Raw genomic sequence first — 14,663 nt, forward strand, 5'->3', positions numbered from 1 at the left:
TGTCTCTTCAGTTCCTAAACTCTTACTTAGTGTTGCTGAAAAAGGTGATGCAACACAACCATTATTACTTACATGCAGCATACATGTAAATAATGATTTTCATGATCTGAACATAGATCCACGTAGAGAGCTTCGTACATAATTTAATACTATACTAAGTGTGTGTTAACACTATGACAGTCTGGGAGTCAAATTCATCCCAAGGACCATGCTATGCTCAAAGAAACTAAAAACCCAAGAGCTACATCTCAGACGCTACAGGCCTCAGTTAGCATGTTAAATCTTAAAGTTCATGACACTTTTTTTTTTTTTTTTAAATCACCTAACAAGTACAGCTCGTTTTGAAGGTTTTTCCAAAAGACAGCTTCTCCTAACTAAAAAGGACATGACAACACAGTTTAGGTTTGCAAAAGTGCATCTGAATAAGTTACAAGCTTTCTGGAAAAATGACCTTTGGACAGACGAGACCAAACTAGAGATGTCGGCACAGCACCACGTTTGGGAAAAACCAAATGCAGCAAATCAGTAAAAACACCTCATACCAACTGTCAAGCATGGTGGTAGAAAGATGATGATTTGGACTCACTTTGCAGCTACAGGACTGATGCACATTACGATCATTGAGTCGACCACAAACTCCTCTGTATACCAAATTATTCTACACAATCATCCCAAGCACACCACTAAAGGTACAGGAGAGTGGCTAAACAAAAAGAAAAAAAATCAAGGTGTTGCACGGCCTAGTCGAAGTCCAACCAGAGTCTGACTGAAATGCTGTGGTGGGACTTTAAGAGAGCTGTGCATACATGACTGCCTGTAAACCTCAGTGAACTGAAGCGACTTCCATCAGTCATACAGGCGAGCATACAGAATGAGCACTTCACGTTGTTGTAGAAGCACCTTTGGCAGCAAACTACTGAGTCATGCAGTGTGCTTAGCTTTTCACAGGACTGCAGAGAGTCGTGTGAAAACTTTCTTTGACTGTAAATAGGTGGCATGCATCTTCTCATCTAACCCCTGGCAAGAGGCTGAATAAGTTTCTCTTATTTCCTGAAACCATTTCTTTGAAACAGACTTCAAACAGCAGTAGCAGTGAACCAGACTGAAAAAACTCAAATCGCTGCTTTGGTACCGAGGCTGGGAGAAGAAAGACTGACGAAGCACAAAAGACTTATTTTTACAACTACATTTATTTAAAAAAAACAAAAACAAACAAAAAAAGCGCCCAATGTCTCACCAGGGATGAGACAGTTCATGGAGAGAGACAGTTTTTAAAAGCATACAAACCAGCAAACTGTTAATCTAGCAGCATCCAAATGTTGGAATCTCCAAAATCATCATTTATATATTTAAATATATAGTTTTGTTGTTGTTTTTCTTTTTTTTTTGCCCCGGCAAGCTACACACTTTACAACATACACAGAGCTTCATCTCTCCTTAGTGGAGAAAAAACAAAAAACAAAACAAATACCTTTAATAAAATAAACAACTTTAGGTTAAATAAGCTTAAATAATAGTGTTAAATACAAGACACTTCTGTGGCAGGTATGTACAGAAAATAAACACATTTGGCATTGTAAGTGTGGTTCACTGGCGCTTGCTCTAATGCTCTAGAAACCACTGCATAAGAACACATTTTCCTGTGATAAACTACACACACACACACACTCACATAACCTCTCTCTCTCTGACACACACACATTTTTTTTTTTCCTATCAGTGAGCCACAGACAAGGCGTGTGTTTACAAAAAGGACTAAAAGCAAAGAGAAACAATCCACCGACAACCAAGAGTTTTAGGCACAGTCTCTTCCTCGTTTCATAAATACACGTCAAATACAACTGCGACTCGACAGGAACTCTTCACGCTTGTGGTAACTTCTTTTATTAAAAACAAAAAATTTAAATAAAAAAACCAAAACAAAACACAGTTTTGTAACTACCACTTTGTTATTGCTAGGACATTGTGACAGTGAAGGGAAACTAGTGACAAATGTGCGTAGGGAAAAGCACCTTTAAAACATCAAAATTACTGCCATGTGACCCTACATTACAACACAGAGGAAAGGAAAATGTGGAATTCATCAGAAACAAAACAAAAACAAAGAAACAAAAAGTCTGAAAAACAGCAAACCTCAAAACTTTTGCGACTTTGGAAACCAGAAAGCAGGAGAAGAAAGAAAGAAAAAAGATCTCAGTTGAGCTACATTCATTTCCCCCCCTCCCCGCCGTACGTTTCAAGAGCGCCACATGTGGATTCCTCTTGGTGCAAGCAGACAGTAAGTACCACTTCATTATGTCCAGTACATTCCTCCCCTCCTCCCTCTCGCCTCGCCCCTCTATACTTTCCTGTGTCCGTGACGGCCGGCACAGAAACAGCTGTGTGACAGTGTGTGCAGTATGATACAGTACGGCTGAGTATACAGTACAGTAGACCGATGCGACATACGTAGGTAGGTAGATTATATGTTCACTACAGTAAATGAGCTTTACATTCCTCTACTGTAAGAAGATCCCGTGGACAGGCGGGGCCCTGGGTCGTCTTTCTTGATTCCTCTTTAGTGCTGGAGATGGAGGTGGGGGTGGTGTTTCCCCAAGAGCCTCGTTCACCAGTTAAATCAGACACGACCCTGCGCTTCAGACAGAGGACGATCCCAAAAGTAAAAGTCCAGATCGGGGTTTCAGGTTTCTCACCCAGGACTGCACGATAGTCTCCAAAACATGGGGTTGTTTGAAAGCGTCTTGATTACTCTTGGGAGCTGGTAATGGTTTGTTTTATAGTTTGTTTGCCTGTGGATCATCTGGGAGTCTTAAGTAGGAGTAGAGTGGGTGCCCGTGAGGAATAAAGGCCATCATGCTTTCTCTCTCCCTCCCTCGCTCTGTGTCTTAGGGTTTCTTGTCGATGGTGTGAAAGAACCACTCTGTGAACTTCCTGAGCTGCGCCGCTGCGGTCTGGCTCTCCTCCTGCAGTCGCATGTTGTCCTGTCTCAGGTGCTGCACCTCTTCCTGTAGCATCGCCTTATCCTCTTTCTCCTGAAAACAGGGCACACACACACACACACACACGTGAACACACGCAATCAACGCGAAACACATGAGGCAAAAAATAAATGGATACAAAAGAGGCTGATAAAAGCCCTGCTATTACAAGAACATCCGTCTTTCGTCAGCGTGGTGTAAATGGGAGGCATTAACATGGCAAAGCAGCCCTTCCTCTGTTCTGATAAAAGCGCATTTCCTCTCTCCATTTTAAGCACATTAGTGTAGGTGGGGAAACGTTGGGCTGGGACACAATAAGAAAAGGAAGCGGGATATTGAATTAAGTGGATGAGTTTGTATTACACAGACCTCGGGGCACGCATTACTCAGTGTCTGTTCATCTGAGCTGTGGGACACCGACATGTGTCGTTTGCTAATGTGCGAAAGGAGCGCACCAAGGCGACAAAAACATAATCGACAAAAGGATGACGCGGACTCACCTTTCTGAGGTCGTGCTGCAGCTGCCTCAGGATCACCTCTAACTGGTTGACTTTGCCAGTGAGTGTGGAGGGGGAGCTGTTTGTGGGGTAACACAGAAGAGGACGGTGCCAAGAGTCATTTATTTACACGAAATGAAACCATAATGACAGTTTAGCTAACAGTCAATATTCACTTAGTTCTTGTGTGTCAGTGAAGCTTACTCTGCTCCCAGCGCCGCTCCTTCCGCCTCCACCACCCGTCTGGTCAGCTCTCTCGAGATCTGCAGAGCCTCGACCCGCTGCATGTCAGTCATGGTGCAGAAGGACGCCACGCGCTGGTCTGGGAAAAGAACAGGTGAAGTAATGGGTCATGATCTGCCTTTGACATCGAAAACAGGAAATCTGTTAAACTAAAACAGAACAGATAAACACACTTGCACACGCATTCCCGAGTGGATGGGACGATTCATTCATGGCTTGTATGAATGGATGGCTCTGGTTTAGTGCACTTGCAAAAGCAGTCCTGCCTTGCTGAGAGATCTATAACCGGACAGCAGGGAACAAGGTAGTAAACAGAGCATTTCTAGACTACTACAGATAAAGTCAGTCCCTGGGGTGTTGCTCCAGTGCCCTCACCCCTCCAAGTTTCCTCTGACAGCTGTTTGGCTCATAATGGGCTGGATCCCAGGGAGCTGTAGGACACCAGTCATGCTTGTTTTACCATATCAGGCCCTTAAGCTTTGTCAAAGCTCCATGGAAAACCCAAACTTGGCATGTTACCCTTGGGGCCTGCTCAGTTTTAAGGCCTAATGCTTGTTTCTTTAGAAATCTGTCTTTCTCAAGCCCTTATCTGAGGCTAAAGATGGGGTGGGGGGGTGGGGGGGTGGTTCTGCATATTCATAGAAAAAGATTAAGGAAACCCTTCCATTAATTTAGCCCCCAAATGAAAGCTAATCCACTCGAAGACAAAAGCTGGCCGAGCCCAAAGTTGGTTTTTCAGATGAGTCAGGGACGGGAGAGCAAGTCTTCATTTGCATATGAATGAACATCTTCCTTCATATTCGATGGCTGCATCAGAAAGATTAAAGACTTCTAGGAAAAGCGGAGACAAGTGCAGAAAAGCAGCTTGCCGTTTTTGCGTGACCCGGGGTTCATACTTACTGGACAGAAAGACAGATTACAGAGAAGAGAATCTATGCTGCACACTGCATGCGAAAGCATTCAGCGACTGCACCAACATGCTTTGTTGTTCAAATCTACAAAAAAAAAAAGCCTATTTTCACTTCCATCTGCTGCTTCTTGCAAAAGTCAAAGAGAGCACAGTAGTTTTTTTTTTTATATAGTGCAAGCCAATCCAAACTGTCTTTTTGCATCATAAAAATGAGCCGTCTCTCAGGATCCACATGACTAAGGGTTATGAATGTCGTGAATGCTTTACATCTAAGCCAGCCTCTTTCCCCACTGGCTCTAAACAAAGCTGGTTAAACATACATGACACAATGGCAGCCCCGAGCCACTTTCTGCTCGGCAACAAGGCCCCTGGTTTACACAGCGTTTTTTCTGGGCCAGCGCGGCTGCCGTGACAACTGCCTTGCCGCTGCCACTCAGACTGTGCATCAACTCTGCTGATTCGTCTCTCGTTAAATGACAAGACTGCGGGCCGTGCGGCAAGAAATGCATCAAAGGAGAATCTCCACAAAAGACTTCGTTAATTATGACAAACAAATGATTACATGCTATGTTGCCTGCTCACTGGTCCAGGGTCAAGGTGGAAAAAAAGAAAAAAAAAATACTCATGGCATGTGCGCAGGTCTGTGATAAATGGGAAATACACCGGCATGAGACTGGTCCAAAAAAGGTATTTAAATTAGAAAAGAGATTACGATGCAAATGAGTGGTTTAAATGTACGATTGGGGGGGGAATAATCAGCTTTAAGTTTTTGACAGGAAGACAACCTATAAGTCTACATGAAAGCTTCATATCTAAATTTCTCGTCCCAGAGCTGAATACCAACAAACCCCCCGAAATGGAAAAGTCTGTTTCTTTCAGAAGATCACATTCGGACCTGGTGGTCAAGAGGGGAGCATAAATCATCCCAAACTTAACAAACGAAACCTTAACCATAACAGAAAAGCAGCAACACTCTGAAAACCCGAATGATGACTTGCTGGCCTTATGGTGGGAAGATTAGCTCCATGTCAGTGCTGAGAAATGATGGCTTTGTTCTTAATAGGAAATTGCAAAGGGGCCTGGGGTAGAGGTGCAAAAAGCAGGAGGATTCCCAAAAGTAAGCTCCGGAAGCACTTAGGAGCAACTAGAAGAAAACACATAGCTCACACAAATCTGCACATTCAAGCAAGCGGGCACTTGCAGATTACAAAACACACAGTCACACACGCTAAGCAGCCAGGAGGAGGGGGTGGGGAGTAGAAGTGGATTACACAAGGTGCCAGCAGCTTCATCCAGGCTGGTTACCTTCGAAGGCTCGTGCTGCATCGACCAGGTGAGACCAGTCCAGCCCAGAGGCAGTGTCAGGGAGGGGCATGAGGCCCGGGTCGCTGAACTTGGACCTGTCCGCCAAGGAGCCGTCAGAGAACCAAAACTCATCTGCAGAGACAGGCAGGCACGCCGATCAGTGTCTAGGCCTGGCCTGAGTTTAGGGCTAATCGTTGAGTCACCCATCAGTTTGCATCAGACAAAAGGGGTTAGGGGAAAGGAATGGGGAGGGGGACGTGAGGGGGGGGAAGCCAGAGAGACAATTTGAAGCGGGATGGCTTTTGTCTAGCCTAACTCCTGCCAAACGCCTAATCTATATTCGCTCATCTGGCGAAATCCTCCAGCAGGTTGGGAACCTTTTGAAAAGCCAAGTTCTGGATTTGTGTAACAGCATGATAGGCAAGAGTCACATTAAAACCACCTTCTCTGTGTGGCACTCGCGAGTCGCTGTCTTAGGGGCGATAAACGACTTGTCTAAGTGAATGTCTTCATGTTTCAATCAATAACTCCTTTCCCTCCCCTCTGTCCCTCCTGCCCCCCCTCAGCCCTGAAAGACAGAGAATGCAATAAACAAGCTCCCACTCTGCAGAGAGGCATTTAGAAAAGCATGAGTGGAGAAGCAGAGAAGAGACACAAAGAGCTTGAGGTGACGCTGACACTCTCCTTTCAATTTACCCAGCGTCTTGGAGCTTGAGTAATTCACTGTTTACCAAATTGGGGCTGCTTCAGTACGGGAAAGGGAGAGCCTGTGCTCTCAACTACCCTTCAAAACAATCAGGAATCCATCAGACTGACAGGCAGAAGAGGCCGAAGAGAAAAAAACCATCTTTCCAAAAGCCATTTTCTATCTAAGGACAGCAGCGGGAGATGGAAAAGGGATGGTACGAAAATGAGACAGGAGGGACAGAGAGGGGTGGCTGGCAGGGACTGATGAGTGAATGAAACATTATGTATGACAGACATTGTGACATTCCTCATGGAAAAATAGGCATGTTCATGTCAGAGATCCTAAAGCAGCAGGCAGGACATCACACCTCTCATCGCTAATACATATTCAGTGGATGCTGGGAGACAGTGGAGCAGGGAATATTAGCCAGCAGTGACAGGTGTCTGCTTAATGCAGACGGAGCGGCAGGTCCCTTGCAAGTAGTGAGCAGCCTCACCCATTTCCAATTAGATGACTATATTGAGGAGTGCTGCTGGAGTGTGTACCAGTTGTGCTTATGATATCAGCAAGGACTCAAGTGGCTCTTTGAACGAGTCTCGATATCCTGGCTCTTATCCGGTGCCAGAGAAGAGGATTGATAATCCAGCAGCGTCACTGAGAAAAGTGTGTATTAGCCTTCCTGTCTTCTGTTTGTGTGTTTTTTCAGCGAGCCGGCCCGTCGAGCGTTTCGTTGGTGTACTTACTCCGCAGGTTGGACGCGCCCTGGTTGTGGATCATGCGAGGCGGCAGCGTGCTGTGGTAAGGTGGGGTGGTGCTGAATAGGATGTCGTTAGGCATGGCTTGGTCCAGCATGGAGCTGTGCGAGCTGGCGTACGACGAGCCTTTCCGGTTACTGGACACGCTCTCGTCGGACAGCGTTCGGTACAGCGAGCGTCTGGGGGACAAGCTGTCCACTGCTGATACCTGAGAAGATCAGAACAATTTGTCAAGCATTACTCATAACAAAGAAAATCCTAGATGCACATTCCCCATGCTCTGCCTTTCCTCGGCACAGGAGGCATACACGATTGGGCGACTGGGTGGGCTAAACGGGGAACATCCGGGGGAGAGGTGGCAGGAATCATTTACAGTCTATGCGTTCAGGAAAATGCAGTTGGATTGAGCACAGCTGGAGAACGTCTGGAAGACGGGGAATAACAGGGCTGGAGGAGGTGGTGACAGAAGCCACTGCACTGTGGCAACAAGTAGTCGCTGAGTTTAATGCTAAAGCAGAGTGCAGGTTTCACAAAGCGAGACGGAAAGGAAAAAAACATGAGGAGGCAGTCGAGAAGTCTTTAAGATGGTGAGGAGGATACAGACAACTGGGTGAACTAACCACAGTGTCGTATACATGTGTGAGACTGACATCTGGACAATTACAAGGATAATTGTGGGTAATTTAACTTAAACAAAAAAGCAAGTATAAAACAATATTCTGTCTTGTGTTTGTCTGCACATCTGAAGTTTGCCTGCCTTCCAGTATTTTGGTATAATAGTGCAATTAGAGAGCTCATATAGCAGAGACAAGCAGGGGCCAAATCAGAACGATGCATGCTGTGATCAAAGAGAGCATGAGGTCAGAATAAACAATTATAAAAGCTGTTAGGGCTTGAAAAGTAGCATCACCCTGAGGGGATGTCTTTTGGAGAGAGAATTACATGGGATATCACTGCAAAGACACCACTGTGTTACAGCTGGCCACAGTTTTGACAGAGCATCTCCTCTTTAAACCCAGAAAACCACAAAGCCAGATCCCATCCGTTATGTTGCTGTTCAGCTAACATAAATGCAGCAGCAGTGACATCAAAAGTAGCCACAAATGATATGCGGAGCATTTGGCCAGATGGGTAAACGTCTCCCCTTGCTTCCCAGCTGTAACCTACACTAGACTAGTAAACCCGCAAAGCCAACACCCAGCCATCTCCATTTCAAAGACAAATCCCACGGTGAGAATTTAACAAACATCTTGTCTGTCTTTAAAGTGAGAAATATATACAGGAATTCAAAGCAATGCACATCTACTGCCTCTAAAGACCACCTCAGAGGCTTTAGCTTGACAAGGTTGTCTCTTATTGCAAGTTTTCCCACCCAACTTTACAAGATTAGACTCCCGAGGCTCTCGCTCATCAAAACAACTTTAAAACAGGATTTGCTGATCCTATATAAAGCATAAGAGCGCAGATTTAGAGCACCCATAAATGGAGTCACGGCAAATGAAAGCAATTCCAATTGGGCTTAATGTTTTTCTTTATAAAGCAATCTATTTAGTACATCAAAACAAGCTCTCTGAACACATCCTGGCACTGGTTAACTGTACCTGCTGTGCACATTTGGAGAAAATACTGTATTAATAAAACCTGCAAGATTATTGACTATTATAGTATGCCTAAATCCACCTCAGCTGGCAACAGTCTCAGCCTGCTTCGGGGCTGTACGGGCTTTGAATTCTTTTGTAGAGCAGCAACACTCTTATCAGTCAAAGCAGCAGTGGCACATCCACCTAGATTTTCCTGATTTTCCCGACTTTTTTTTTTTTTTCCTTCGCTGCCCGCACCAAACAAAGACCCAATGACGTGCCACTCGGGAGGATGTGTTGGACAACCACCTTTTCAGATCGTTCTTCTTTCTTTCCCACAGGAGGTTCAAAAGAGGAACACTGTGGGCAAATAAGCTGTGAACGGCCTTTCCTTTACGTCAGCCACACAATGGTCTGCCTGTCCATAGAAGGTCGTCCCAGCGGACACTGTGGCTGGCAAGGAAAATCTGTCTGCACCTGCTCAGCCACACAAAGAAAGGCCACGGGCGAGTACCGGAAATGACACATGCGTTAACCTTTACTATAGAATCTGTTTCATTAACTGACAAATCATCAGTTCAGACTGTTTTATATAAGAATTAGAAATAAACCAACCGTGTTTCCAGCACCATATAATTACTGTGATTTGATGACTTTATGTGCCAGCTGATGACTGAAAACACAGTGAAGCTGCTCCCAGAAAAGAACAGTATGTGTTTATTGGGAACATATGTGTATATGCTTTGGAGTGCCTGGCCCCGTGCCCTCCCAGATTGTTGCTCCGCGCACTACATTATCACACCGAATCTGACAGGAGAGTGTGACAGCAGAGGTCCTGTTGCTCGGTGAATCTGACAATCAGTGCACCTTTGTACTGGCTACTTTCTTTATTCGTGGGAAGCAAAGTTACATCAATATTATGTGTATCCAAACAAGCTCAACACGCATGCTTTCATTTGAGACAGGTGCTGACGCTGCCTAGTTGTCTTGCAAGCGCCAGATTTTGTAAACCATAAGCTCGATGGTTGGAGGCAAGACAAACGAATCAGTGGACTGCTGCTTCGTGTTAGGGACGAGGCCTGTCTGTGACAGAGGACATGCCCGTCTTCTCCGGGGAACTGAAGTGCATTTGTATTAGAATTGAGCAGCATCCAAGAATAACCCATTTGTACATCTCCAGAGTCCCTTCCTGGTAGATAATGGATGGGGGGGATGGTGCAGGGAACTCGAGATGCAATTAATAGAGACTGCAGGACCCAGAAACATCAAACATCGATGTGCTCTCTGGAACTTCCTGCCTTTAATCCATGACATCCCGACTGAGTAAACTCAGCCCCTTGTTAGAAATTAAATTAACCAAACACTGTGCCAGTCAGTGGTGACTGAAAGGGTCCTGTGTCCAGAGAGAGAGTGAGAGGGAGGAATCCTATCAGCAGTGCCAGCATATGTTTGTCCTGCTTTCACTGGATTCCCAGCAAGAGATTTTCAGGTCTGGTTCTGCACTGGATTTATTCAAAAGGAGGAAGTCTGAGGTTTTTGTAGATACATCGTGTCAGTATAATAACAGAATTGTGAAGTGACATTTATTTGCATATTACACAGGACATCATAATAATGATAAATTAGAGGTTAGGGTTTCATTAATGCCCTCACCTTGCGACTCCTGTCTTCTCCTGGCGGGCTGTCGGGCAGCATCATTTTAACGTATTCCTCTTTCGAGAGTCTCTGCAGAGATTTTCCATCCCGCTCAGTGGCCTGGAGCCGGCATGCGGCCTCTTGTGCGTACAACTGCCTGTAGATGACACAGAGGGCAAAGAAGAGCATGGCTCATCACTAGGGTCACACAAAATACATCCCAAGGGGGGCAGCCTTGGAGCCATCACAGCTTGGGTTCAGAGGTAATCCCAGCTACTTAGAGAACAGGGACAGGGATCCGTCTTATCATGCCAACATCAGGCGCTTCCCTGCTCCATGCTAGTCAGGTGAATGCAGGATAACGGGGATGGAAAAGGACCAAGGGAGGGAACTTATTTCCAAATCTTACCCTGTTCCACATCACTGTGCCAAAACCATGATTACACAGGCTGCAAATAAAATCCAGCCAAGCACTGTGAGAGGTAGAAGGGAAAACAAGGGTTTGGGACAGAAATGACTTCCAGAAACAAGCGGAAAGCACCAACTAAAGGAGTGTTCACAACAACAACAACAGAGGAAGACATGAGAGCTGTTAGACAGGGCTGGAGAAGGACCCACAAGAGGTGACATGTTTTGTTAGCAGTGTGGTTGTCAGCAGGGTTTTTTCTGAGAACATTTAAATGATTCTGAGGGTGTGGAGAGTTTACGGGAGAGGTTACAGGGCACGGAAGATGTGCCCGACCAGGCTGGTGAAGTCATGTGGCTGTGAGACCTCTGCTTTAAGTGAGCAGCCTGAGCTTGACACACTGAGTGCTGTTGGCAGGCTGTTAGGTGGCCGCAGGGAGATTCGCTAGATGGTTAGACGATGGGACAGCCTAGTTATGACGGCTACCTCCAGACACTGTTGCTGAGAGCCGCACTGTATTAAGCTTTTGGCAACACGGAGAACAGTTCCTAAATATATGTACCGTGTTTGCTCTATTGTGTTTGGCAGAAAAACAAGTGCAGTTAACTGAATTTTGTACACTCGTTGTTTGATGCCAAAAACTGCAGCAAAAAGTCCTCTGTTTTCCCACTCTACCTTGACCTGTCCATTTTCGCCTGAAGTAATTGAGCCATAATTATGAGAAAACTGGAACAACATTAAAGCCCTCATCTTTGGAGTTAAATATTACTCTGCTGTGCACTGGCATCTGTTAAATGCCTACAGTATATAATTAACTTCTCAAGGGGCAGTGAAAAAGAAAGAATGTACGTTTTCATCCACCTGTTTTTAATACAAAGTCTGAGAGCTTGTGAAAAAGATGATAAAATTATTTTAGACTTAGTCCAGTTAGAAACAGCAGAGAGATCCAAAAGAGAAGGAAGTATAAGTGTTAATAGCTGTTTGATGCTTAATATTGTGATGCCTTCTTTCGTTTCTCCTATCATGGACAAGCCATAGATGCAGTGGTGCACAAGATTCTTCGTTTTTCTTTTGGGCTAAAGACTCTTAACAGTGGAGAAAAATTTTAAGGACCCCACACATAATGTAACCAGCCATCCAACCATTCAATTCATTGTCTGTCATGCCAATGTGAGGTTGTCATGGGGTACACAGGGTACACAACCTGGGCAGGGCGCTAGTCTGTCGCTCCGCTAACAGAGAGAATGACAATTTTTACACCTACAGCTATTTAAGAGTTTGCTCTGGATTTGAACGCAGGGCCTCATTCTTGATGTGAGGTGACGCTGCTAACCGCCACACCACCATGCCTTCCAGTATCTGGACTGACTCAAATATTTCTCCACGCTCATAGGTTAGCTGGCTAATATGCCGAGCTAAAATGTAGCAGAAATGGTTCACAGCACTCATAGAGAAGCAAATAGTTTAATCGCAGATAGAAAAGTGTTTCTATTGGCCTTCAGATAATGTGAGGTGGAGTCATAGCTATAATATGCATGTATAAAGCTGGGAATACTCTGTCCCAGACGAAACATAACCAAAGGGAAGCAATTGTGATGATAGCTTTGGTTGTGGTTATTAAAATTAAACTTCTAATAGAGATTTAAGCAGAGAGACTGAGAAGATATTAGATGGACAGTACACAGCAGTATGAATCTGTAGTGGAAATGTCACAGTCACTCATGCACAGCTGGTTGCTGTCCACTTTGAGCATGGTCCACAAGGCAGAACCAGCACTTGACACCGGAGGAGTGGGGGTACAAAGAGGGCGGGGCAGTGTGCGGGGTAAGCAGGCGGTGTCAGATCAGGACCACAGGGTTCACTCTTAACTGTGTACCTTGAACGCTCAGACAGCATTGTGAGAAGGAAGGTTAACAAGCTTTCCGCTCCTCTGAAACAAGAAGCAGAAGCAAGAAAGAAAGAGCCCACGGTTAGAAGCACCGTTACACATCCAGCCTCACACACAGCGTTAGAACAAATGAGAAAACTTTTTAGAATTGGGGGGAAAGAGAAACTTCATTATGTTAGGACAATATCTGTGAGTAATATTAGGCCATTTATCACGAGGCGCTGTTATGTAAGATGAAATAAAACGGTAGGAATATATAAACAAACAATGGGGTGGGTAAACTGAATTACGGAGCTTTTTCATAAGTCGGCAGAAGATGACTTCAGTGCATGCGATCAATCACACAACCGTAAGTAGCAAATTTCACAGCCTAAATGAAATTACTTGGGAGCTGGAGCACGGGGTTCCTTCCAGGGCAAAATCTCACACTCTCTCTTGCAAAACACGCCCCGCTCGCAAACATCCTCCAAATCAGTGCACACAGACAGACACACACACACAGCTACACTCACACCGTAAAAGCTGTTTCGCTTTCACCATCAATGGCTCTCTGTTCTCTACAGCAAAACCATTTAATCACCCGACAGATACAGTCAGTCATCACTGCTCACACAGACTGAGGATTGCATACATTCCTCTTCTGTGCGATACAGGCTATTGTGCAGATGGGCGTCCTCAGACTACATGTGCGACTGCGTGCGTGTTCCTGTGTGTGTCTTGATGCTTGGCTCCCAGCAGAGATGGTCGAGCCTGGCGATCCACAGGGACGCGGCTTCACGGGAGCGATCAATAACCGTAAGTGACATGTGCCAAGTGTATTATGTCCGCAGCTTCACTGAGCTTATTTATTTTGTGGCTGTCTGCTTCAATCAAGGCCACTCTGTGTAGGCTGATCGTGGCGTTGGGTTTGAGGTGGAGATGCAGCAGTAAGACGGAGAAAAATGTGCTGACAAGAGCGCGATTAAAGGGTGTTTTATTTAAATGTGCCTACTAGCTAGTGATAAAATCGCTGTGAAGCACGTGAGCTGAAACCTTTGTTTTTGTAGTTTTTTTGCACATTTGCTGATGTTCTCACACATGCTCTTCTTGCTTTCACCCTCACATACACTCACCCACACTCTGAAATGTTGGGAGGTTCCTCAGTGCTGTGGGCGGCATCATCATCATCATCATCAGTCGCCTTCGCGCCCACTGTGAATTTGCAACTGGACTGTGTGCGTGCCTGTCCACAAGCCTCTGAGCCGGGCCCAAGCCCGGACCCCTGTACCAGCTCTGGCCCTGAGCTGCTGGTCTGGGGGATGGTGTACACCTTGGAGGAGTCAGCAGACATACAGTATCTGGCACCACGGGCCAGGGGACTGCCAGAGTGGTGTGAGCCACTGATCAAACAGCAGAAAGAAAAAAAGAAACAGAAAACAAAAAAAAAGGCATAACATAACTCAAAAGTGACCACAAAATGAATGAATTTAAAAACCGAGAAACAAAAAGAGGCAAAATCATAACAAAAACATAAACAAGCATTAGCAATAGAAATGGTGCTAGAAACATGTCAGACGTAAAGAAACGACCTATTAGGATGACTTCTTTAAACGGAAAATGGTTTATGAATGGTCTCCATGCTGCCGGGGTCGCTACGCTTTTCCTTATTCTCTGTCATTTGTATCCTGTTACAAGGGTGAACACATGTAGGCTCAAACTGTGTTTCTGTGGGGCAACAGAGAAAGGAAGGAAGACTTTGGCTTTTACAGAGGGAGGAGTTCAAACAGCTCAGACAGAGG

General features: G+C 45.2%; 1 protein-coding gene across 6 annotated transcripts in view; it reads right to left on the reverse strand.

Moving 5' to 3' along the window:
• Window positions 1–1,361: 1,361 nt before the first annotated feature.
• Window positions 1,362–14,663, reverse strand: part of LOC101474326 (signal-induced proliferation-associated 1-like protein 2) — a 79,583-nt gene continuing 66,281 nt past the window's right edge. For 3 of the 6 annotated variants that reach the window (XM_012921472.4, XM_014409993.3, XM_014409991.3), the window contains 8 exons: window positions 13,998–14,264; window positions 12,874–12,927; window positions 10,610–10,748; window positions 7,365–7,584; window positions 5,934–6,065; window positions 3,680–3,797; window positions 3,479–3,554; window positions 1,362–3,032 (listed from right to left, as the gene is read on the reverse strand). In XM_012921472.4, the coding sequence (XP_012776926.1) occupies window positions 2,886–3,032; window positions 3,479–3,554; window positions 3,680–3,797; window positions 5,934–6,065; window positions 7,365–7,584; window positions 10,610–10,748; window positions 12,874–12,927; window positions 13,998–14,264 (1,153 nt within the window). In that variant the 3' untranslated portion in view covers window positions 1,362–2,885. The remainder of the gene's footprint in view (window positions 3,033–3,478; window positions 3,555–3,679; window positions 3,798–5,933; window positions 6,066–7,364; window positions 7,585–10,609; window positions 10,749–12,873; window positions 12,928–13,997; window positions 14,265–14,663) is intronic. The other 3 variants (XM_014409994.3, XM_014409992.3, XM_012921477.4) reach the window with 3 other exon arrangements.

The sequence above is a fragment of the Maylandia zebra genome, linkage group LG13 (genome assembly GCF_041146795.1).
Source record: "Maylandia zebra isolate NMK-2024a linkage group LG13, Mzebra_GT3a, whole genome shotgun sequence".
NCBI classification, from domain to species: domain Eukaryota; kingdom Metazoa; phylum Chordata; class Actinopteri; order Cichliformes; family Cichlidae; genus Maylandia; species Maylandia zebra.